General features: G+C 38.9%; 1 protein-coding gene across 3 annotated transcripts in view; it reads left to right on the top strand.

Moving 5' to 3' along the window:
- ELF7 (hydroxyproline-rich glycoprotein family protein) overlaps window positions 1–25848 on the top strand; it is a 50248-nt gene extending 24400 nt beyond the window's left edge. For all 3 annotated transcript variants that reach the window (XM_088970515.1, XM_088970514.1, XM_088970516.1), the window contains 11 exons: window positions 5913–5981; window positions 19846–19953; window positions 20039–20219; window positions 20306–20382; window positions 20487–20606; window positions 24039–24144; window positions 24576–24662; window positions 24803–24871; window positions 24960–25031; window positions 25114–25257; window positions 25406–25848. In XM_088970515.1, the coding sequence (XP_088826641.1) occupies window positions 5913–5981; window positions 19846–19953; window positions 20039–20219; window positions 20306–20382; window positions 20487–20606; window positions 24039–24144; window positions 24576–24662; window positions 24803–24871; window positions 24960–25031; window positions 25114–25257; window positions 25406–25546 (1174 nt within the window). In that variant the 3' untranslated portion in view covers window positions 25547–25848. The remainder of the gene's footprint in view (window positions 1–5912; window positions 5982–19845; window positions 19954–20038; window positions 20220–20305; window positions 20383–20486; window positions 20607–24038; window positions 24145–24575; window positions 24663–24802; window positions 24872–24959; window positions 25032–25113; window positions 25258–25405) is intronic.
- The last annotated feature ends 305 nt before the right edge of the window (window positions 25849–26153 follow it).

The following is a 26153-nucleotide window of genomic DNA, read 5'->3' as shown; positions in this document are numbered from 1 at the left end:
CAATGCCTTAGCTCAGTCTTCTATTGTGTCTATCTCCTTTCCTGCTAAAGAAGTTTGGTATTCTCTTGTGTCGCCAAAGGTTAGGGCTTTTTGCTGGGAAGTGGCTTTTCAAAAGATCAATACTATGGATGTACTTCAAAGAAAAAGGCCAGATTGGTGTCTTTCCCCACATGTCTGTTACCTTTGCTTAAGAAATGGTGAGACGATGACTCATCTTTTGATTTTTTGTCCTTTTGCTTCTTATTTGTGGGATTGGTTCTCTTCTTTGTTTGGTTGCAGATGGAATCCCCCTTCAGGTGTGCTGAACCTTTTCAACTTTAGCTTCTTCCAACAACCAAGGAAAAGAGGCGGGGTAATGTGGAGAATAACAAGAGCAGTCATCCTATGGTCAATTTGGGAGGAGAGAAACAATAGGATCTTCCTAGGGCCAGAAAAATCCAAGGAAGCACTTGTTCAGGTTATCACCATCAAGGTTATGCATTGGCTGAAAGTACATCATCTCTTCAAGGACTTTTCCTCAGCTGACTTAATTAGAAATTGGAGTGCTATAGCTGTATCCACTCCTTCCTCCCCTGTGGTACAAGAAAGTTGGGTACCACCACCTCAGATCAGGGTGAAGCTAAACTTAGATGGAAGCTCCTTGGGTAATCCAGGTCAGTCAGGAGTTGGGGATGTGTTCAAAAATGAGGAACGGAAAGTCTTGGCCCTTTACTTGGGCCCAATTGGGATGGGAGATTCATTAAGGGTAGAAGTAATGGCCTTCAAGGATTGAGACTGGTGAAACAATGGGGAATGCAACAATTAGAAGTAGATGGAGACTCCAAGCTGGTAATAAGGTGAATGTAATCTGGTAACTTGGGAGTTTGGTCTCTTAGACAGCCTCTAAGAGAGATTATTAGCTTAGCAAGGGAGATTGGGGTGCATTTTAAATGGGTAATAAGGTCAGCAAATGGAATGGCTGACACTTTAGCTAAGCAAGGAGCTACTAGGGAGGCTTTGTTTTGGGCTTGTTTGTAAGATTTTGTTTTGATATTTCATCCATTTTGTGGGTGGTAAATCTGTAATCTTTTCAATTCATTAATGAAAGTTACCGTTCCCTATAAAAAAAAGTTGTTTGCAATGGAAGATGAATTGTGGTTGAAGTTTGGAGTTTGTTGGAGGTTGTTTATGACTTCTGGTCACCTTCTTGTATCTTTTATTCTTTTAATAAAATTTTTATTTTTTATCTTAAAAGAAAATAATGTCCCTTATATATGACAAATCATTGACAGTGAATCTTTTATACATGTTCATTGTTAGGAAATACTATATGGGCTAATCTTTGTGTATAGAGCTACATGATTCAATACTCAGCTCAACTAGGCCTTCTCCCAACTAGTGGTGCTTACGTTCTGTATAACCGAACTGTGGGCCTATTTTCCAATCTGAACCGGTACCACTGGTTTTTGGAAAACTGTGAATTGAAACCATTTGGTTAACCGGTTGATTGGTTTGGTTTTTAACCAGTTTGGTTCTTCGTTTTTGATATTTATAATGTATATTATATAAATATAATATAAATACTAGAAATACATATAATATATTATATTATAATCAAATAAGTATTATTTTATATATTATAAATATATATTTATATATAATTCATACATATTTATTTATAATATATAGATAATATAAAATATATATGAAAAGGAAGGGAGAGAGACCAGTATAACTGCCAGTTTTTCATATTGGTTAACTGAAACCAAACCAACCAGTTTGGTTAACTAGAATTTTTGGTTTGGTTTCATCAGTTCGGTTCAGTTTTTGATGAGCACCCCTAGTTCCAACTATATGGGATCAATTACTGAATCTCGTGTCGAGATTCTGCTCTATTCAATGCCATATCCATTGTTAAAATTATGGGCCTTCAAATCATTTCTCATTACATCAGCTACAATATTTTTTTTTTGTTATCAGTAACAAATAGAAATTTTATTAGTTCTGATGAAAGAATGATACAATGATGTACAAAAATTTACAAAAATATGTTTAGCACCACTAACTGTAGACTAATAGCCACTAGCAATCATAATATGTTTGTTTACATTACAATCAATCTCCCTTTGGTAGTTCCCCAAAATAACTGATTTCTATTTACCCCTTGCCTTGCCAATGTATCAGCCATACTGTCAACTGATCTTTGGTTCCAAATGAATGGGACTCTTGGCTACCTTTTTTTTTTGAATAGTAAAATGAAAATTTATTGAATGTAAAAAGAAAGATACAATCCAGTTGGTGACAAGATGGCACCAAACTTGCAAAACAAACAGCTCTGAGCTAACATCACAGACTGATACAAAACTGAGGAAAAATACAACAATCTTTTCACCTATCTCCCTGAATACCCTCGTATCCCAGAATATGATTAGCCCCTCTGAAAACCCTATGGTGTCCAACTCTATCCATTCCCTCTCCATATCTCCTCCTTGAGGCCCATGTTGCATGATTCCAGCTCTCCTACAACAGAACTACCACTGGGCGGTAATTCCTCACTTTGCCCTCCTGTTACTCTCCCTTAAACCCCTCACTATCCAGATTACCACCCTCCTTCCCCTCTTCCTGCTCCTAATACAAATCGACCTCTGCTCTCATAAATCATCTTCAAGCACCTCCTCTTCACCCATTTCTTCATCTCATTCTTTTTTCAAGCCTCTACCCCCTTGCCTTTTATTTTTCTCCTCCCTCTTGTTCCTCTTGAATTGCTCAAATGCGCTCCTTGCAAACTCTTCCCCTCCCCAGAAGAACAATCCCAGGGACTTGCCCATTGTCACTTCCCTTTCCACAAGCTTACTAATTTGCACTTCCCCGTTTCATTTTAACTCCAGCCTCCCTGCTTCTCACCCCTTCTCTCCTCCTCCTCTGCCCTCACCCTTCTTTGTTCCTCTTGCAACTGTTCCTTATGCCTTGCCCTTGACTCCTTTCCTTCTTCGGTAGCTGAGTCACCTCCCTCCAATCTTCTTTTCCTGTTATAAACTTTCTCCAATTTGTCTACCCTCTCCCCCTCTGAAGAGCACTTTCTCTTTTTTCTGCCAGCCTCTCCTCATTTCCCCGTCCTTTTGTCCCTCCACCTTAGAAGTTAAAGCATCGGAATAACAACCTTTTATTAAACTTTCAAAATAGAAAGAAGTACAAAGGGAGGGGTAAACTCTCTTAACCCTCCCCAAAGAAAAAAATTAAATTACAGAATGGCCTAAAACAGTTGTTCCCTTCCTACCCCTTGTTTAGCAAGGGTTTCCGCAAAAGAATTAGCACACCTCTTTACCCATTGTAACTGAATCTCCGTACCTTGTGCTAGCCGGTTAAACGTTCTTTTTTCATTAGCAAACTTCCAAAGGCGTTTATTTTTCTCATTGCAGCCATCCTATAACCAACTCTGAATCCCCTTCAATAATGAGTTTGCCGCAGCCCAGCTCCTTCAGTCTTCTTCATTCCTTCCATCACAACTAGAATCTCAACTCGTAGAGAATTCCCCACACCAATAGGGCCAGAAAATAGAGCAAGGATTTTCCCATCTTCATCCCTAAAGGTTCCTCCAATTCCAGAAGGCCCCAGCCCAGGTTACCTTCACTACTCCCATCAAAGTTCAGCTTAGTAAAGCTAGAGGCCGGGGGATACTAAATGGGGCTTATCTTGGTTTTAGCAGGTACTGAGTTGGTCACTTCCTTCTAATTTCTTCTTATAATATCTGTGGAGATATTGTCAAACATATCTAGAGATTTCACCCAATGCACCAATCTAATAGAGATTGTTTCAATTATGACCTCCCTATTCCTCTCCTTTTCATTAAAGATCCTTGAGTTTCTTTCCTCCCACATTGTCCAACATATGGAAGCTCTAACACATCTCCAAAGAAGTCTGCCCCTCTTTTTTGGCCACCTGAAGAACAAGCTTTGTACATCTGGCGGGGGCATCCATCTGCAACCAAATAAAGAAAAAAACCATTCCCAAACAAGTGAGCAAGATATTAGTAAGTCATAGCAACTCTCACCATTTGCCTTACAAAGGATGCACCAATTAGGTCTTTTTGTTTGGAGAAAGTCACAAGTGTTAATCTTCCTAGAAAAGCTTCCCAACAAAAAGCACCAATCCTTGGGCGAATTGGTTTGCCACTAACTTCTAGAACTGGAAAGTCTATGCTGGAGCTATCTGAGGGTTGTGTTAAGGCCTTAAAAAAGGAGGCACAAGAAAACTCACCATCAGGGGTCAGAGTCCAAAGTCTACTATCCCTTCTCCCTAGGTCCAAGATCATCCCACCCGAGGTCTGAATTAAGGCTGAAACATGGTTGCTTCAGCATCCCTAAGGCCCCTTCTCATACCCAAATCCCAGTCAAAGCATCGGAGGTTTCAGTGATGTGTACCTCACCCTTGACCTGGACTGTCTTGTCAGCAGCCGACCCTTTCCCACACTCGAAATCCACTTCTCTGTCTGGCGTCGCACTAGACCCTCCCTCAAACCTTGATTTATCTGAACTAGGCAGAGCTCCTGTCGTCGACTTGCTTCAACACCGAGCTCACTTCTAACTCTGGAACTCAGCGATGTTTGTCTGGTCCTAGAAAGCTACTGTCGTCGTCCTATTTGTTTTGTCTGACTTTCCTCCTCCCCTTCAATCGCTAGCACTGTCTGCTTCTGTGGAATCTGCTTTTGTTGGCATGATGATTACTTTCTCTGGATGTAGCATACAACTTAGAGAAGAGGTGAATAGTCTCTTTGTATTGTGGAGTCTATTCTCCTGAGTAGCTTGTAAGCTGCTATCTTTGTAATGTACTTTGTTCTTGACTTTTGGTGATTAGACTGTGGTCCTCCCCCCCTACATTAAGGGTTGGGTTGTATTCCATAATCTCTCTCCATAAAGCTCTCTTGATCTTATTACCAATGAAAAGAAAACATTGTCTAGAATCTAGATGTTCTTTTGAAGCCTATAGAATAGAATCTTTGAATTTCATTTCCAGAGGTTGGACAAATGAGGAAACAGAAGTAGCATTTATAGGGTTGCTGAAGTTGATGATAGGAAACAGTCAGCCCATACCATTTCTGTACTGGAGATGTCTTCAAAGAGAGCTGTTACTGTTGTTTAAGTTGGAGACCAGGCATGCGTTTAGAGAGATTGAGAGAGGGTGTCAAGTTCACTTTCACTTTGGAAACTTCTCTTGGAACAAATTTGTAAATGTCCCTTCTCCCAGTCATTTGTAAATTTGATTTATACTGGAAATGGATCTATTCACCAGATAGAAGTGAGGATAATTCCATTTATGCTCTGTTTAATTGACATGAACTGCAGAAACAGATTTCAGGGGCCTCAAATCTGATTCTGCCCTTGCTTACCGACTTCCCCCAATAATGAATCTACATCATTTGGACTTGTATTTTTGCAATAAATTGTATCATTATCATTATTTTCTCACATATCATCACACAAGAATCAAGATGCTACCATGCAGCTGTCGATCAATGACAACTACAAGACTAATTACATCAGATGGATGCAGTGTACATCATTTTGTAAATTCTTCTTATGAGATGATTGAAAATTTTCCATGGGTTTTGAGTGCGAATGCCCCTTACAAGAATTTTTGAATGCTCATCAGGAATCTTTCAAGAATTTGTAGGGATATTTTTCTCATTTATTATGGAATGGGTTATGGTGCTAAAAGATTTAAAGGCATGAATTGAATGGACTTTGCTAGGGAATGAATGGAAATGGTGAAATTTTCATTTCTGTATTTTCTTTTGTATTAAATCATTTTTATTGGTTAAAGTTTTTGAATTGTTGATTAAAACTTTAAAGTGGTTGTTGTATATTTCAATATGGGTAGTTCATACTTTTCCTAATTTTGACAACTTATTTGATTTTTTTTTTTTACTCTTAAAGGTTCAGGAATGAACTTCCAGATCCAACAGCACAACCAAAGCTACTGGCTTTGAACACTGACAAAGATCGGTATGTTACCTTATTGTAGGAGCTTTCACTATCAAAATATTATCTGATTGTATGATTCTAAGTTTTCCTTTTTTTTCTTTTTAAATAACCCCATGTTTACTTACATGTTGCATTTATATATGTTCTTTAGTCAAACCTGAAAATAATCGAAATGGAACCTCTATTGTAATACATGAATATGAACTTTCCTCTTGTTATCTGGTGGCAAGGCTGATGATCTGAGTGTTTTAAAAGTGCAAGGCACAAAAAAAGTGCAAAGGTCATTTTTGTGCCCAAGTCGTAATGCACAAGGTGAGGCACACCTTTTTGAATTACTTAAAAAAACGAAAAATTTGCAAAAGAATGCAAAAGGAGGTAAAAAATCAAAATAAATTAAGAAAATACTAAAAATAGTATTAATTAAAAAATTCAAACTTTAATTGTAAACTAAATGTTTTAAAAGGATTATTAGCTTAAATTTAAATACGTAAACATACATATAAAACATATTCAATGTGGAAAATGCAAAAATAAAATAAAAATAGCATACAAAACTTATTCAAGCATGTCAAACTTCTAATTTCTTTATTTCTTTCTCAACTGTTTTATTTCATATAGTTAATGTGATGATACATCTATGATTCCTAATTCTACAAGCTGCCTTTGTACCAAGCCCCTTGAGGCAAAGCCCAAACAAGTCCTTATTAGGGTCTTAAATTTTTAATCCCTAAAAAATGATTTTATAACTTTAGTTATCTTTTATTAAGATGAATGAATGAATAACATTAGCAAAAAGTGCAAAAAAAAAAAAAAGGCACATGCCTGGGCTGAGGTGCAAGGCACACCAGCCACATGCCGTTTGAAAGTGGTTCTCCTGGGACCTAGGCGAGGCACATACCTTGAAATGCACCTTGCCTGTGTGCCTAGGTGTGCCTTCTTCCTCAAAACACTTCTTCAACCATCACATTCCACCTTTTAATAGGATTGACTGCTTAACTCTTTCATCAAAGGCCTCATATGTACCTCCTTAATATAAATAGATATAAAAGAATACCTATACACATAGGCTTGAACCTGTGTTTTCATGCTTGCCAGCCCAAGATTTTATCATTACACCAAGTAATTGACAATCTCCTTCTTGGCATAGGCACTTCACTTTACACAAAGAACAAGTTGATCTTAAACCTTTCATATGGGCTAAAATCTCTGCTACAAGGGAAGTGTCTTCCCCCAACTGGTCCTGAAAAACTCATCAGAATGGCCATCATGGTTATAGAAGACTCCAAAACTCTGAAGAGCAAGAGTTTCTTAAAGTGCAATCATCAAAACCAAATTTGATGAAAGTAGGTGCAAGAGCTGCTGATAAAATCTGGGTGCAATAGCAGATAAGAGCTCTATAAGAGTTTTTCTTTGCTGGGCAAAGACAGCAAATCCTTACCAACCTGTTGGGATTGATTCAATGAGCACATCCCCTGAATTTGTTCCTCCATAGTTAAAATTCAAAATGCAACCTCACTATGAAGTCAATTAGAACCACAGCCTCTGAATTCTTATCATTGAAGATTCCCAAATTTCTTCCCATTCCATACACGTACACTTAATAGGATAGTTGCCCCTATGCTTCTCAACATAAGCTTCCTTGATTTAGTTCAGAAAGGTGTAGGTAATAATAGTATGCAAGTACAAAGCTGAGAAGCCCATAACAAGAACAATGGGATGGTGTGCGAAATGCCTTTCTTTTATTGGAAAAAAAATTCAACCACTTGAATATGGTAGTATAGTCTTTGGGGCAAATGGCCTAGTTAATTATATATCATCTACTATTCGCGTGGAGAAATTCATTTCTGCAATTGGTGAAAGTTCCCATTACCATAACCACCATTCACCTCTTTTTTTTTCTGTAGATATTTCTTCATGACAGTTATTCCCATATATGGATCTTGTGAAAATCCATCTTCTGCAAGTACATTCACCTCTGGATGTTCCCTTGGATCCACTTTCCTATGGATGTAGCCCTATGCATGATGGCAATGGCACAATGTTGACCAATTCCACACCCCTTTCAATTTATTTTCCTTGTTTTTTTTATTCCCTTGATTGTTAATAAGATCAAAGGAGTTATATCCCTTAAAAATATCTTTTTGTTGAATCTAGTTTAAATCAGTGAGATTGACTGTAAGGTCTGATAACTACCTAGCAGGGAGTAGAGAACTTGTTTTATGGGCAATGTTGTTTTGTTGGGGTAGCAGGTTGGTCTCAACCTTGCTGATTGTATCTTGTTTCTATTTTCTTTGTTTACCAATGGGTAACCCCAATAGATTTGCAATCTTTACTGGCTGTGTGGCCAAGCAATGGTTTTAACAGAAAAAGGTGCTATCTTATGGAGAACAGTACCTTTTGCAATCAGCTGGTGCTTATGGCAAGAAAGAAACGGCAGAGTTTTCAGAGCTTCAGGTTTGTCTACTGAGCAGATGAAAGGGAAGGTTGAATATCAAATGATTTTTTATTGAGAGCTTAGGAGTTTTTTTTTTGCTTTTAATTATTCTCATTTCTGTAACCAGTGGTATAGCATTATTTATCATTCTGCTCGAAGCCCTGGCTAGCTTTATTGTATAGTGGTCATCTATTTCAGCAGCTGGCTTCTTTTTGTATAGCTTGTTGAGGGATCCTCTCCCTCCTTTTCATATTGTTTTCTTGGTGCTGAGATGGTATGGTTCCAAAATAGAGAGAAGAGAAGGAGAAGAGAGAAAAGAGAAAAGATAAACAGAATTGAGAGAGGCAAAAAATCAACTGGTGGCACCGGTTTATTTAATATTTATACTAGGGCGACCATACAGAAAAAAGAAAAGGGAAATTACAAAGGTGCCCTTGTGGCACTAAACTTAAAATAAACTAAGTTATTCAACACTCCCCCTCAAGTTGGGACGTAGATGTCAATCATGCTCAACTTGTCACATAAATCATCGTGCTGCGAGTGATGTAAGCCTTTTGTTAATATATCTGCCAGTTGCTCTTTGGAACTCACATATGGGGTGCACACTTCCCCATTAACAATTTTCTCTCTAATGAAGTGTTTGTCAACCTCTATATGCTTAGTTCTATCATGAAGAACTGGGTTGGCTGCAATATTGATGGCATGCTTGTTATCGCAATACAAGGACATAGGGCCATCAACAGGAAAATCCAATTCGTTCAACAGATTCTTTATCCACATGCCTTCAACCACCCCATGGGACATTGCTCTATATTCAGCTTTAGCACTAGACCTAGCCACCACATTTTGTTTCTTGCTTATGCATGTGACTAGGTTTCCTCCCACAAAGGAACAAAACCCACTAGTAGACTTTCTGTCATCAACTGATCCAGCCCAATCAACATCTGTATATACTTCAATCTTCAAATGACCATTCTTTTGGTATAATAAACCAGCTCTAGGAAACCTCTTTAGGTATCTGAGTATTCTTTCTGCTGCCTCTAAGTGTGTGGTCTTAGGAGCATGCATTAACTGACTAAGAACACCTACTGCATAAGCAATGTTTGGCCTGGTCATGGATAAATACAAGAGCCTTCCCACAAGTCTTTGGAATTGTTTTACATCTTTGACAACTTCACCACAACAGTCAGCTAGTCTATGATTTGGATCAATGGGAGAGTCGGCTGGCTTAACCCCTAGTTTTCCTGTATCTTGTAACAAATCTAGGATGTATTTCCTTTGAGAAATGAAGATCCCCTTTTGAGAGCGGGCCACTTTAATTCCAAGGAAATTTCGAAGGGGACCTAGATCCTTCACCTCAAATTGAGTGGCTAAGAAATCTTTTAGTCTCTAAATTTTAACCTTCCAGTCACCTGTGATCACTATGTCATCAACATACACTATCAAGGCTGCGATCTTTTCTTCCCCTCTTTTCACAAATAGAGTATGGTCAGTTTGACATTGTTTGTAGCCAATCTGCTGTATAGCCGTATGAAACTTGCTGAACGAGGCTCTCGGTGATTGCTTTAGACGATACAAAGACTTCTTTAGTCTGCACACTTTCTGTTCTTTGCTTAGGGCACTAAAGCCAGGAGGTTAGACCATGTACACCTCTTCCTCAAGGTCTCCATTCAGGAAGGCGTTTTTAATGTCTACCTAATGAAGATCCCAATCAAGATTTTCCGCAAGGGAGAAAATAACTGTAATGTAGTTCATCTTGGCTACTGGGGCAAAAGTCTCTGCATAATCTACACCATATACTTGGGTAAACCCTTTTGCCACCAACCTAGCCTTGTACCTTTCTATCGTGCCATCAACCTTGTGCTTCATTGTGAACACCCACTTGCACTCTATCGGTTCCTTACCCTCAGGAAGATCCACTAATTCCCACATACCATTTTTATGTAAGGTTATCTCTTCTTTCATTTCATCTGTCCATTTAGGTACTAAGAGAGCTTCTGCCACATTTTTAGAGATAGGGGCACTGCCAATGGAAGATGTTACAGACTGTATAATTAAAATAGGAAGATGTTACAGACTGTATAATTAAAATAGGAAGTAAATACTAGGGAGATATGATGTTACAGACTGTATAACTAAAATAGGAAATAAATACTAGGGAGATATGATTTACCTTGATTGTAGGACAGATTTGTAGGAATTTGATTAGTCTTCTTTCCTAACATAGAATTTGTAACTTGTATATATACATACGAGATTGATGAATAATATAACAAATTCTTCTTCTTCCTCTGTTTACTCTTATTTTACATGGTATCAGAGCATCTAGTCTCTGCCTGCCCTTTTGTTTTAAGTAAACAGTAGGTAGAGGAAAATTTCTGGGTGTTTCGGGTCATCTCCTTGGAGCAGTCAGAGCATCTAGTCTCTGCAAAGTTCGGCAGTCAGCAGCCCTGCGTGTGTGTCTCACGCACTGCCTGAAGATTCTACCACAGTCACGCGTGTCGACACATCTTTTGGCTCGCCTCGTCCTGTATAGCACATATTTGTGCTTTGTTACGTGCATATCCATTTCGGTGTTTTCAACAGGTGTGCTCTGTTGATTTTCGGTGTTCAAAATATTCTGTTTATTTGAATTTTGAGATTATGGCAGACAAGAAATCAGTAGTTATGTCGGATGTTATTCCAGTGATGTCAAAAATAACTGAGCATAAGCTTAATGGCTCTAATTATCTGGATTGGAGTAAAACTGTTCAACTATATTTGCTGAGTATTGCTATGGATAACCATTTGACTGATGACCCTCCTAATGATGACTCGAGAAAGTCTTGGTTGAGGGAGGATGCCCGTTTGTTCTTGCAGATACGCAACTCCATTGAAAGTGAGGTGGTTGGTTTAGTCACTCACTGTGGATTTGTTAAAGAATTAATGAACCATCTAGAGTTCTTGTACTCCAGAAAGGGGAATATTTCCCGCATTTATGATGTGTGCAAAGCCTTTTACAGGGCAGACAAAAGCGATAGATCTCTTACAAGCTATTTCATGGATTTCAAGAAAACATATGAAGAACTTAATATGTTGCTTCCGTTTAGTACTGATGTGACTGTTCAACAAGCTCAGCGAGAAAAGATGGCTGTTATGAGTTTTTTAGCTGGCCTACCTTCTGAATTTGAGACTACTAAATCTCAGATTCTTTCCAGTTCAGAGATCTCTTCTCTACAAGATGCTTTCAGTAGGGTCCTTTGTACAAAATGTTCTCCACCTGTTCAACCTAGTAGTGCCCTTGTTAGCCGCAATAATACATCTGAATTAGGGAGACAACAATACAGGAGTGGTAGTGGTACGTCAAGTAACTATGACAGGAATACTAATACTCGTGGACAGGAGTTAGGAGAGAGAGTGTGTCATTACTGTCATAAGCTAGGACATATGAAGCGGGATTGCAGGAAGTTGCAAAATAAGAAAACTTAGTCAGCCCATATTACATCCACCACGGATACTTCTGAGAAGTCTGTTATGATATCTGCAGATGAATATGCCAAATTTGCTCAGTACCAAGAATCATTGAAACCTCAATCTACTCCTGTTACTGCCATCGTCGAGTCAGGTAAACCCAATACATGTCTTGTTTCCTCCTCTTCAAAATGGGTCATTGATTCTGGAGCTACAGATCATGCGACAGGTAATTCAAGTCTGTTTTCTACCTTTCAGTCACATAAATCTACCTCTCCTGTTACTTTAGCAGATGGGTCAACATCTTGTGTTATTGGGTCTAGCACAATTAGTCCAACACCATCACTTCCTTTGTCATATGTTCTTAGTTTACCTCAGTTATCATTTAATTTAATTTCTATTAGCAAACTCACTCGTACCCTTAATTGTTGTGTCTCATTTTTTCCTGATTATTGTTTATTTCAGGATCTTATGACGAAGAAGATTATTGGTAAGGGACATGAGTCTGGAGGTCTCTACATCCTTGATACACAAGTTCCAAGATCCATAGCCTGTTTTGGAGTTGTAACCCCTTTTGAAGCACATTGTCGGTTGGGTCACCCCTCTCTCCATGTGTTAAAGCGAATTTGTCTTCAATTTCAGAATTTGTCGTCATTAAATTGTGAATCTTGTCAGTTTGCTAAACACTATCGTCTTAGTTCGAGTCCTAGAGTCAATAAACGAGCTAATGCTCCTTTTGAATTAGTCCATTCAGATGTTTGGGGTTCGTGTCCAGTTGAGTCCAAAACTGGGTTTAAGTATTTTGCTACTTTTGTTGATGGTTACTCTCGTATGACATGGTTATATTTAATGAAAAATTGTTTTGAGGTGTTTTCTCATTTTTCTGCTTTCTGTGCTGAAGTTAAAACTCAATTTAATGTTTCTATACAAATTGAGAAGTGATAATGCTAAGGAGTATTTGTCAGAATCCTTTCAAACTTACATGCTTTAGCATGGCATTCTTCATCAAATTTCTTGTGTAGATACAACATCTCAAAATGGGGTTGCTGAACGGAAAAATAGACACCTTGAAACTACAAGAGCTTTGTTATTTCAAATGAAGGTTCCTAAACCTTTTTGGGTTGATGCAGTTTCCACAACATGTTTTTTGATTAACCGTATGCCTTCATTTGTCCTTCAGGGTAAGACTCCTTATCATGTTCTGTTTCCAAATAAAACACTGTTTCCTATTGAGCCTAGGGTATTTGGGTGTACATGCCTTGTTCGGGATGTTCGTCCTCAGGTTACCAAACTAGATCCAAAATCTTTGAAGTGTGTTTTTCTTGGGTATTCTCGTGTTCAAAAAGGGTATAGATGTTATTGTCTTACTCTTCACAGATATCTTGTGTTAGGTGATGTTAATTTCCTAGAAGATACACCTTTCTTTCCATCTACTCCTCATTCAAGTCAGGGGGAGGATGATGATTTGTTAATCTATACTGTCACATCATCTGGTTCACATCCTATTGAATCTGCTCCTGCCAGGCCTAAGCCACCTACAGTACAGGTTTATTCTCTACGACCAACCCCTCTGGATCCATGTTCTGCACCAGCTCCTTCGTCGGCAGATCCAGTCTCAACTGATCCTGTTCCTTCGTCATCAGAACCAGTCTCTAATGATGATCTTCCTATTGCTCTTCGTAAAGGTAAGCGTAAGTGTACTTATCCAGTATCTTCATTTGTGTCTTATAATCATTTGTCATCATCTTCTTGTTCTTTTATTGCATTTCTTGATTCTATTTCTGTTCCTAAGACTGTTAAAGAAGCCCTTTCTCACCCTGGATGGCGTAATGCTATGATTGAGGAGATGAATGCTTTAGAGGACAATGGTACTTGGACCTTGGTAAATTTACCTGCAAATAAGAAGGCTATTGGGTGTAAATGGGTGTTTACAGTTAAAGTTAATCCTGATGGGTCCATTGCCCGATTGAAAGCCTGTCTTGTTGCTAAAGGATATGCTCAGACTTATGGAGTGGATTATTCTGATACCTTTTCTCCTGTTGCTAAACTTACTTTTGTCAGGGATTTCATCCCTTAAATCCTTTCTCCACACTCAGTTTCATACCAAAGATTTGGGAATGTTGAAATACTTCTTGGGTGTTGAGGTAACAAGAAGCAAGAAGGGAATATTCTTATCTCAAAGGAAATATGTACTTGATTTGTTGTCTGAGACGGGAAAGTTGGGAGCTAAGCCATGTAGCATGCCAATGATTCCTAACTTACAACTCACAAAAGATGGTGAATTATTTGAAGATCCTGAGAGATATAGAAGATTGGTTGGAAAGTTGAATTATCTTACTGTAACTCGTCCAGATATTGCGTATTCAGTTAGTGTGGTGAGTCAGTACATGTCCTCTCCAACAGTTAATCACTGGACAACTGCAGAACAAATTTTGTGCTACTTAAAAGGAGCACCTGGGCGAGGAATTTTGTATGGCAATCATGGTCATACTAGAATTGAATGTTTTTCAGATGCTGACTGAGCAGGATCCAAGGAAAATCGAAGGTCTACTTCATGCTATTGTGTATTTGTTGGAGGGAATCTAGTTTCATGGAAAAGCAAGAAGCAGAATGTTGTCTCACGTTCGAGTGCAGAATCGGAATATAGAGCTATGGCCATGTCTGTGTGTGAAATAATGTTGATATATCAGCTTCTGACTGAAGTAGGTCTTAAAACTTCAGTACCAGCCAAGTTGTGGTGTGATAACCAAGCTGCTCTTCACGTTGCATCTAATCCTGTTTTTCATGAACGAACTAAGCATATCGAGATTGATTGCCATTTCGTTCGTGAAAAGATTCAGCAAGGTTTGATTTCCACAGGTTATGTGAAAATAGGAGAACAAATGGGAGATATCTTCACGAAGGCTCTTAATGGAGTTAGGGTTGATTATCTTTGTAACAAGCTGGGCATGACTAATATCTATGCTCCAGCTTGAGGGGGAGTGTTACAGACTGTATAATTAAAATAGGAAGTAAATACTAGGGAGATATGATGTTACAAACTGTATAACTAAAATAGGAAGTAAATACTAGGGAGATATGATTTACATTGATTGTAGGACAGATTTGTAGGAACCGGGAAAAAATGATCACTTTCAAAGAAAGACACATCCATAGAGACATAGTACTTCTTGGAAACGAGGTCAAAGCATTGATAGTCCTTTTGGGAAGAATGATAACCCAAGAAGACACAAGGAATGGTACGAGGATCAAGTTTTCCATGAGTAGGAGAAAGGTCCTAGACAAAACAACGACAACCAAGCACACAGATAGGAATAGAGAAGAGGGGAGCCTCGGAAAAAGAAGCTAATGGGGGGCCTTGTACCCTAACAAGTGAGATGGCATACGATTGATGAGATAGGCAACAGACAACATCTAACGAGAAACGTTTAGGAACATTCGTGTGTATAAGTAACCCGTGAGCAACTTCAAGGAGATGACGATTCTTTCTTTCAGCAAACACCATTTTGCTGGGGGGTTCTAGAGCAAGAGCTACGGTGTATGGTTCCGCATGAAGCAAAAAACTTTGTGAGATCACTATGGAAATATTCTTTGGCATTGTCTGATTGGAAAATTTGGATTTCCGTTTGATAATGAGTGAATATCAAGCATTGGAAATCTTTAATGATTTTTGGTACTTCATCTCTTGACCGCATAGGGTACACCCATGTATATCGGGAGTAGTCATCAATAAGTGTAATGAAATATTTATAGCCAGACTCGGATGTTAAAGTAACAGGGCCCCAGACAACAGAATAAACAATATGGAAAGGAAAATCAGATTTATTATTTCTTGAAGTAAAGTGATTTCTACAATGTTTGCTCAACTGACAAGTTTGACATGTGAAATCCGACACTGACACTGATTTAAATAAATATGGTAACAAAACTTTTAATGACTCAAAAGATAAATGACCCAAACGACTGTACCATAAAAGGACTTGACTCTTATTAGACAGACTCTTAGACTTAATAGCCGCAACACAAGCTTTATTCTCCAACATGTAAAGACCATCTACGATACGACCTCTACCAATCGTCTTCCCCGAGCCCAAATCCTGTATCATACAAGAGGAAGGAAAAAAGGTTACTGAGCAGTTCAACGAATTTGCTATATTACTGATAGAGAACAAATTTATGGGCAGTTTAGGAACATGTAGAACATCAGAGAGGGTGAGTCCAAGAGGAAGGGAGGTGGTTCCTTGACCAGCTATGGTGGAGAAAGAACCATCAGCAAGTCTCACCTTGTCCTGACCAGATAATAGATGATAAGATTGAAAACAATTGGACTTACCTGTCATATGGTTCGAGGCTCCAGAATTTATTATCCAAGGGGAGTCTGAGGGATGGGAGGACACATGGAAGGCTGTGGCAGAATTACCGTTACCTGATGTAAATGCAAAGGAAGTCGAGGGTGGAGAAGGATTATCCATCTGGCGGATTGCCTTCCCATACAACTCCAAATGGTCATGAAAAGAATTAATGATGTCTTCCCTCGGATCAGTCCCGGAAGAACTCATAATAGTGGTAGATGATTGAGGCTCTTGAGAGGCTAAATTTGTTGCATTAAACTTCCTCTGATCTTGCTTCCTGGCTTCTTATTTTGATCCGACTTTTTACTCATCTCCTAAGCCCACTTTGGCTTCCCATGAAGCTCCTAACATGTCTCCCGAGTATGCCTAGACTTCTGACAGTGTGTACACCATAGCTTATCTTTGTCATCAACTTTCTTCTAGAAGTCACTCTTCTTGAAGGAATTTCCACCACCGTAGCAACACTCCCTTTAGCTGCTATAGCAACATGCTTTCCCTCAGGATTATTCATCACATTCCGTTTGCTCTCTTCTGACTGTACTAGAGCATATACTTCTTGTACTGATGGGAGGCCTTTACCCCCCAATATCTGAACCCTAATAGATTCATATGTGGGATTCAGCCCTAAGAGAAAGGCAAACACTCGTTGCTGGGAAACCAGAGAATTGTATGCTTTGGCATCTGCATCACATTTCCATTCTATATTCTGATAGTGATCTAGTTCCTTCCAAACAGAAGTCAGGTCTGATACTGATATATTTTAGCATGATGCCGTTGTTCAGAGTATGTAGACTGTGCCTGTTCCCATATCTCATGAGCTGTTTCTGCCCACATGAAGGTCGTTCTCACTTGTGGTAGCATAGACAATAACAACCATGACATCACCATGCTGTTTTCCTGGTCCCACCTATCATGTTCCACACCACTACACTGGGGTTCTCTGATTTTTCCATTGATATACCCCACTTTTCCCCTTGCAGTTATGTAGAGCTTGATTCCCCTTGACCATTCTAGGTAATTGAGGCCATCAAAGGGAATCACAGCCATGAACTCATGTCAAAACCTCCGCTCATCCCACTCTGACTAGAGGTAACACCAAACATACCAAAATCTTCAGAAGACAGAGAAGCTGAATCTGTTCAATCACAATCCAGCTAGAGAACAAGTTTTCAGTTCAGTTCAGATTCACAGTATAGTCAAAAAACAGGTTGCAGTCTCAGTTCATCCACACTTCTGGACACAAGAAAGCTTGTTCTCACACAAAGAAATCAAAGCTGGTCAAACACCATTACTGTTCTTAGATTTCTGTCCTACTGAACCATTTTAGACTGATCACACACCATTTCAGATGTGTAAGGTATATCACAGAAACAGGTCTGACCATTCCCTCTAGCAATAAATCAGCTTTCACACAGTAACTTAGGTTCAATATGAATAGAAGAAGGAAATAAACTGCTGTCACAGCAGTTACAGATCTGCAGTCTTGAAGAAATAACACCTTTCAGGGCATAAGAAGGATCACTCGATCCACATACATTGAGAGAAGACACTCTCACACCAGACGCAGGTCATTAGACCCACATAACCCACTCATCTGGGTACAAAAGGATCAGTTCGATCCACAAAACTGAGGAAGAAAAATAAAGAAAACTCACAGCATTCGATTTTTCTCCCTCCTGATAACTTCTGCGCTCACGACCAAGAGAAAAGAACCATCTTGCAGTGAGCTTCCTTACACGTCCACAAGAGATCTTGTTCTTTGGTTCGATCACCAATAGACAAAAAAGGAAAGAAGCACTGCCCTGGTCCTAAGATTGGATCTGCCAATCTGATACCATGTTTTCTTGGTGCTGAGATGGTATGATTCCAGAATAGAGAGAAGAAGGAGAAGAGAGAAGAGAAAAGAGAAACAGAATTGAGAGAGGCAAAAAGTCAACTGGCGGTGCCAGTTTATATAGTATTTATACTAGTGCGACCATACAGAAAAAAAGAAAAGGGAAATTATGAAGGTGCCCTTGCAGCACTAAACTTAAAATAAACCAAGTTATTCAACACATATAATACATATACTCAAAAAGATCTCTTTATTCATCAATAAAATCTCTTTGATCTGTTGCTGATAAAAAAAAAAACTCTTAAAGCTGTTATTTATAAAAAATGAAAAAAGTACTGCCACAGAGCAGTCTTGATTGGTTCTTTTGCACAGGCAACTTATAAACTAAATTGGCTTGGCACAATGTGCTGTTTTTTTTTATCAGCAAAGTGAGAATTTTATTCAATTAATATAATTAAAATAGAGTTACGATAGAGTTACATCAGAAAGAATGCAGACATTTCAACAGAAAATGTTACAATAAAACCCAAAAAATCTGTTGCCTTTGAACTCCCTGTTTAGCTAGAGAGTCAGCCATTCCATTTGCAGTTCTCCTGACCCATGTGAATGAGGCATTAAGTTCCCTTGCTATGCTTACTATCTCCCTTAATGGATATCTGTAGTTCCAAGGAACATTACTGCTTGAATTGGTCCAAGATATCACTGTTTTTGCGTCCCCTTCTATCTCCAAGTTCTTAAGATCAGCTTGCTTGGCAATCTTTAGCCCTTGCAGCAGGGCTAAAATTCAGCTTTTAAGGAATCTCCTTCCCCTAAAGGTCCTGAGTACAAGGCTAACACTTTGCTTGAGGAATATTTGATCACACCATCAATGCCTGCCATACCCAGGTTTCCTATAGAGCTCCCATCAAAGTTTAGCTTTAACTTGTTGGGGCATGGGGTCTTCAATTGCATCAAAGGACTTGGCACAATGTGCTGTTCCCAGTTTTACCCAGTAGAATGACTGGGTTGGTTCAAATTTTTGAAATGACTTCTGCCATTGTTACCCCAATCATTATTTTTTCTTTGCTTGCACTGGAAGCAATTCCATTCTGGTTGTATATTTGCTTTTATTAGCTATCTCTTTCCATTCTTGATTGTTGTTTACCTTTTCAATCCTGTCTACATCAAATTCTTAATTGCAAAATGCATTGAGGAAGTAAAGAAGCAATAGAGTAATCGGCACAGCATGCTGATTTCTATGCCTCAATTTATTTTGATTTGTGCCTTTTATGTATTCATGCTTGAACAAGGTCTTTTGAATCTCTAGGTAGGCTTTACATCTGTCTCTTTCCCTGGAAAAATATTGCTAATATGTATTGGTAGTAAAATAGTATTTCTGCCTGCTATAATTCAATATCTGGTGTACAAACAATTTCTTTTTTTGATATCATGGGAGATTGGATGTGGTAATTTTGTCCATGGTTCTAAACTAGGGGTCCATTTGGTTCGCAGTTGGAATTGGAATCAGAATGGTCTATTTCATTCCCAAAGGAGGGGCAGGGAGTGGCCATTCCCTCAAATGGGGGAATGCCGTTCCAGCAGGAAAGGGAATGGGATTCCGGTTCTGCCCAACCAAACAAATGGAATCTGTAGCCCTATCCGGTTCTGATTCCAGATCCCTATTCCTGCAAACCAAATGGGGCCTAGAGTTTTTTGTTCTTAGAAACAGTGGTTGTAGTATTTGACTTTCTTATTTACTTTTTTCTTCTAATTTAAAACTTGAAAGCATTTATGTCCATATGCTATTACTTATAACATATTTTTTCCACATTATAGGTACACTAAATATGCCATTACATCATTGGAGAAGATGCACAAGCCCAAACTTTTTGTGGAGCCAGATCTCGGTATACCGCTTGATCTGCTTGACCTCAATGTGTACAAGTATGTCTCTACATAACTCTTGTTGAGGATATCAACAATTTCTGTACCTACAACCATTCTGATATCAACTGTTATATTGTACTAGTCCTCCCAGTGTAAGACCACGACTTGCTCCAGAAGATGAAGAGTTATTGCGTGATAGTGAGTCAGTAACACCTGTTAAACAAGAAGGCATTAGAAGGAAAGAGCGACCTACAGATAAAGGTGTTGCCTGGCTAGTTAAGACACAATATATTTCTCCTCTTAGTATGGATGCAGCAAAACAGGTATGTCTTACCTGCTTAGGCTTACAAGTGGTACATTCCTCTTTCTCAACGGTAAAATGTAGTAATTGATGTATCATTAATTGCAGTCATTGACTGAGAAGCAAGCCAAAGAGTTGCGAGAAACAAGAGGAGGCATCAATCTTTTGGCAAACCTTAACAATAGGTACAAATTGATTTCAATTTGTATACATTAACAAATTTACATATCATCACCATATTCAAATGTCTCTTCTTTTCCCCTTAAAAGCAAACTATTTTTTCCCCCAGAGAAAAACAAATTCAGGCTATTGAAACATCGTTTGAGGCATGCAAGTTGCCCCCAGTTCATGCAACTAATCCTAATTTGCAACCTGTTGAGATTTTGCCACTGTTACCTGATTTTGAGCGGTAAGATTCTGTTCCACCTGATGTTTATTTTTATGGACCATAGTTTTGCATGTATGGATTCATGTAGCTGACTCCATATGGTTGGGATAAGGCTTGGATGATGATGATGATGATGATAGTTTTGCATGTATATACCTGTACTTTTGGGTACACTTATCTATGCCATGCATATAAGTAAAATTACAAATATTGTGAGAAGACATAGGCATGGAATAGTAATTACTTATCCTGAAAAATTATTCACAGATATTCTGGAACATCTAAACTTTTATGAATTGGTGGCTCATCTCTCCCAGGGATGGCCATAGTTCTTTTTCTGGACATGTACTTTAGAAGGATCTTTATTTGAAGAGAGTATAGATTCCGAAACTCAAAGGAATTGACGGGGGCCTGCACAAGCGGTGGAGCATTAAAACAAAAGCCACTTCAGGGTGCTCCACTCGGTCACCCGACCTCGCAGCGAGCCCTCGCAGCTTCAGTCTCAAAGCCCCTTAGTGCCCCGGGATGGGAGTGGGGGACGGCCCTACGCGCAGGCAGCAGCAGCACCGGCTCTACGAAGTCAGAATCAAATCTTTCTGTTGGCTTTCCCTCATTCGTGAATAAGAATTCAAGGGCGTGAAGCAGCAAACGGTGCAAACGAAGGAGCATACGAAGCGTCGGGTGACACCCCATCGATACAATTCAGATTCAGGCTAGATCATAAAGAACTGCTCAAAACTACAAGCTTGGATTTCAAGAACATTCCAGAAATTCTCCCCCAAATCTGACCAATTAACTTGATCAAACTTTGGGACCACCAAAACCCAGATAGGCAGTAGGATCCCAAATGCGGCCACAAGCATTTCAATATTCTTTGACTTATTCTCCACTTGTTCTCAGACTCCTTGTATGCACCATGGACCGTCCCACACTTGCCTGACCCCTTCCAGCTCTTCTAGAACTTCAACCCTCACTATTCCTATCAATGATACCTGAATTGGATTTTACAGCTCTTCCAGAACTTCAATCCGATTCGATTATCTTGGATTCGGGTGGTGTATTTATGTAATCGGATTGGAATTGGATTTTACAATTTGCATCCAATTAATAATCAAATTGGATTTGGATTTGACCCCATCTGATCCGGTTAAAATCCGAATATGTTTGTATTATAATTTTTATTGATTTTAATATATAAATTTATATAGTTATATTTGAAGTTATAAAAATATATTTATATATTATATATGAATTTATATATAATATAACTACTGTTATATTTACATTAATTTATTATATATAAAAGTTGAAAAGTAATTTACTTTTTAATTTTTCTTTGTATTTTTAAAAAATTAAAGTGGAGTCAGGTTAAATTTGAATCTGATCCAAGTCCATTAGGATTTGAATTTGAATCCGAGGTCTTCAAATCTGATTGGATTTTGGGTAGCATTTGGATGCAACTTTTCAATAATCAGATAGGGTTCAGATTTTATTAAATCCTATCTGATTACAGCTCTAATCCTCTCCTCTCCTATATTCGGCCCATAGACATTTGTCAAACCCTAAACATCAGTCCCCATTAACTTTCTTCAAACCTACTAAGACTGAGAACTTGCCAACTTTTTCTCCTATCTTTCTGAATACCCTTGGGTCCCATAAAATGTCTAAACCCCTTGACAGCCCTTTGTCTTCTAGCTCCAACCATTCTCCAGTGTTCAACCCCCTCACACACCCCCCCCCCCCCCCAAAAAAAAAAAAAAAAAAAAAAAAAGAAAAAAAATTCTCCTTCATTCCCACATCAAAAGTCTCCAGCTTTGTTTCCAATAACAACACATACTTGTTAAATTCCTCACTACTGCCCTTCTATTTCTCTCCCTCAATCCAACAACTCCTTGACCCCTTCTTCGTCCCAACCCTTTCTATTCTTTCCTTTCCTTTTGTTTTTTTCCTCCCTCTTTTTATCAAACTGCTCTCGAAAGCAATCCTTGCAAATCCTTCCCCTCCCCAAAAGAAGATACCCAAGGAATTGCCTGCTCACCTCCCTCTCCACTAGTTTCATTGCTGATTTGAACCTCCCCATTTCAGATTGTTTCAGTGCTTTCTTGTACCACACCCCTTCTCTCCTCAGCCTCCTCTCCTCATCTAGACACCCCTCCCAGTTTCTCACCTTCATCCCCCTTCCCCTCTCCTACTCTCATAACGGTCCCCACCGACCTACTTTTATAAACTTTCTTTGTTTATCTCTCCCTTCAGCCTCAAATGGGTTTTTTCTCTTCCTGTCTTCAGCCCTCTTCTCTTCTTCTTCCCCAACCCTTTGAGTCTCACACTGCTCCCCCAACGCCACCTCTTTATAAATGTTATGCGTACTTACCTACCACTTTATAAATGTTGTGTGTACTTACCTCTTTTTTGTGTTGTTCAATGCTAGACTCTTTTTCAGACTCATCTGTACTTTCTTCATTCCTTGAGCTGCTATCTTCTTCCTCCATACAAGACCTCACTGAGACAACCAAATCCTCCACCTCCGGTTGAGGTAAATGGACCTGCAGTGGTGTAAGGCTCACCTCCCCAGTCAGACCTCCATCGCATTCATCCTGCACCTGTACATCTTCTTCCTTCCCTTGAGGCTCTTCTCCTCTCTGTGGATTCCTCTCTGGTTGAGGTGAATGGACCCTCGTTGCTTCCCCATTTCTCAATCCATTCAGTTTCCTGACACCCATAACCTTGTCTCTCCCCCATTTGAGACTTGCCCAAGCTTCAACTTTTTCCACCTCCAAATCCAGTCCCACAAATCTTCCCACTAGACTCACATTCAACACCCATCATTCCCGCTTCCACCTTCTGACTCTCCCTGCATCAACTCTAATGCTAGCCACCACCATCTTCACCATCTTTGGCTCACATTCAACACCATCATTCTCTCTAATATGTGTAGATCTGGAACAGATCCTTGCAATTTATGAACACCTCAAGTGTCCAAAAACTTCTATTGAGTGGAATGGTTAACTAGGAATGTGGACATCAGCGAAACAGTAAGTGATGTCGTCAAGGAAGCCTGTACATGAAGTTCCTCTTGTTGTTGTATGTTGCACACCTCACTTCCATGTGTGGGGAAGGGGTGGTTGGTTGGTCTGGTTTCTGAATGTTAGGGAATAATACTGCAAAATGATACAGGATATTCTGAACTATGCTAGCCTGCTTGAAAGACACTGTCACTGTTAATTGGAACTAAGGCTCAGTTTGGAAGGAGTACAAATGCAAATATGTAGAATGTAAAACCTTATATTTTGTATGTATTTGCATTGTACATATTTGTATTTGTACTCTTTCCAATCTGAGCCTAAAAAGTTAACTGGTTTGCATTTCATATTGATTCAGATTTATATGCATTTTTCATCCTGGCATTTCTTTGTTGACCTTGAAGCTAACTGCACTGTAGTGGTTCTATACCAGGCTTGATGATCGGTTTGTCACAGCAGCCTTTGATAGTGATCCTACTGCTGATTCTGAAATCTACAGCAAGTTGGACAGATCTATTCGGGATGCTTATGAATCACAGGTTAGCCCTTTTTCCTTTCTGTTTCTTTTTCTTTTTTCATGCCCTAGACACTTGATGATGGCTTCTTTAGTATGTCTTTGGTGATATCAGTTTCACTTCAGTATGGATAGTTTGATGATAATCTTTATTGCATCCCAAAAAAGAGAAATTCACTCATGAGCTCTATTTTTTCTGCAATCCATTTATGAACTTCCAAAATGCGTGCTCTAGCTAGAATACCTTCATCAACTAATAGTGTATTTGTGTCTGCATGATATTGATCTAAGCTTGTTATTGCAATTTGCAACAAGATGTCACATGATTTACACTCATGAAACCTGTTCATAGATTCTTATTGCTGTATTGCATGATGATGCTACTTAAAAGTACAGATATTGTGATGGCATTCATTTTGTATTATTTTCCATCCTCATCCTGCATGCTCACCGCAGGCGATTATGAAGAGTTTTATTGCTGGAGGCTCAGATTCAACAAAGCCTGAAAAGTTTTTGGCATATATGGTTCCTTCACCGGATGAGGTAGGGCTGCATTTTTAGTCAGAAATGAAGTTGTCTGGCCTCTGGGTATTCATTATATTCATATCTTAAACTTGTAAAAAGAAAATGAATCTTTTATTATGTGTGGAATGTTTTCTGATTCTTTTTTATTGTGACTGCAGCTAGGAAAGGATGTATATGATGACAATGAAGATGTCTCATATTCTTGGGTTAGAGAATACCACTGGGATGTATGTACCAAAGATATGACTTGTTTATTTTTTCTCTTGTTATTCATTTAAAACTGAAAGTTAAGAACTTTCTTTTCCATGGAAACAGGTCCGGGGTGATGATGCAGATGACCCAACAACATACCTCGTGACTTTTGATGATGAAGCAGCACGCTACTTGGTAATAGCTTGAGCAAAATGTCATATGTGTTTTAGATAGGAGATGACAATGACTTTGACTCGTACTACTGTAACTAATGCAGCCTCTTCCCACAAAGCTTGTTTTGAGGAAAAAGAGGGCAAAAGAGGGAAGGTCCAGTGATGAGATTGAACATTATCCCATTCCCTCAAGAGTGACTGTAAGGTGTAGACCGGAAGTTGCTGTAATTGAAGTGCAGGAATCAGGGGTAATCTCTAGAAGGCATTTAATCAATGAACATTCTATTGTCATCATTTCCTTTTTTAGTACTTTAGCCTGATTTATTATTCCCCTATAAAATTGATCTCTTGAGGTTCATATGATTCTATATTACTTTTGGCTTACACACGTCCCAGGGTTATGAGAACTTCAAGGCGGGTATTTCAAGTTCAAAGAGAGGAAGGTTAACCACTGATGATGGTCTTGTAAGGCACAACAAGGGTGCTCGGGTCCAAGACGACATGGATCACTCTAGTGGGGCAGAAGATGATGTCTGATTGATTGCTGGTGAATTAGTGCTGCCTCGACAGGAACATTTTCTCATCAATGTTCTTAACAGTATGATTGGATCGTTCTCGTGCCGAATGGATGCTTTACCTGTGGAAGGTGTGGTGGCAATGCATCCCTACATTTTTATGATCACCATCCACAAAATTTGTATTTTATTTATTATTGCCAGTGTGGCAGTGTCATACGGACGTAAAGAGAAATCCTTTCATTAACGCTTGATGCACGTAACTATCATTTATACATGATATATTCTGCTTTTCTTCATAGTGATAATTGTTTCTTTGTTCCATTTCTATTCAGTTTACAATACGTTCTGCCATTCCAGATTGTTCATGTTTCCTGATTGGTTTCCTTAATTTTCATGAACATTAGAAAAATCAAACAAAAAAAAAAAAAGAAGAAAACTACCTCTCTATATTGAAGTGCTTCCTTGGCACAAGCATTCTACAACATGAATTTTTTCCCATAATGATAATTATTATTGTGCGTTAATTAGAAGTTGTTTGCTGCTAGTTCCTTTTATGACATTGCTATGTATTAATGAGTTGGATTGATAGAATGTGTCATCTTTGTACACCGTGCAAACAGAGGGAA

Source organism: Nelumbo lutea, chromosome 2 (genome assembly GCF_056320005.1).
Source record: "Nelumbo lutea isolate HS-2025 chromosome 2, American lotus-T2T, whole genome shotgun sequence".
Lineage (NCBI taxonomy): Eukaryota > Viridiplantae > Streptophyta > Magnoliopsida > Proteales > Nelumbonaceae > Nelumbo > Nelumbo lutea.
This window is presented reverse-complemented; position numbering and strand designations above follow the sequence as displayed.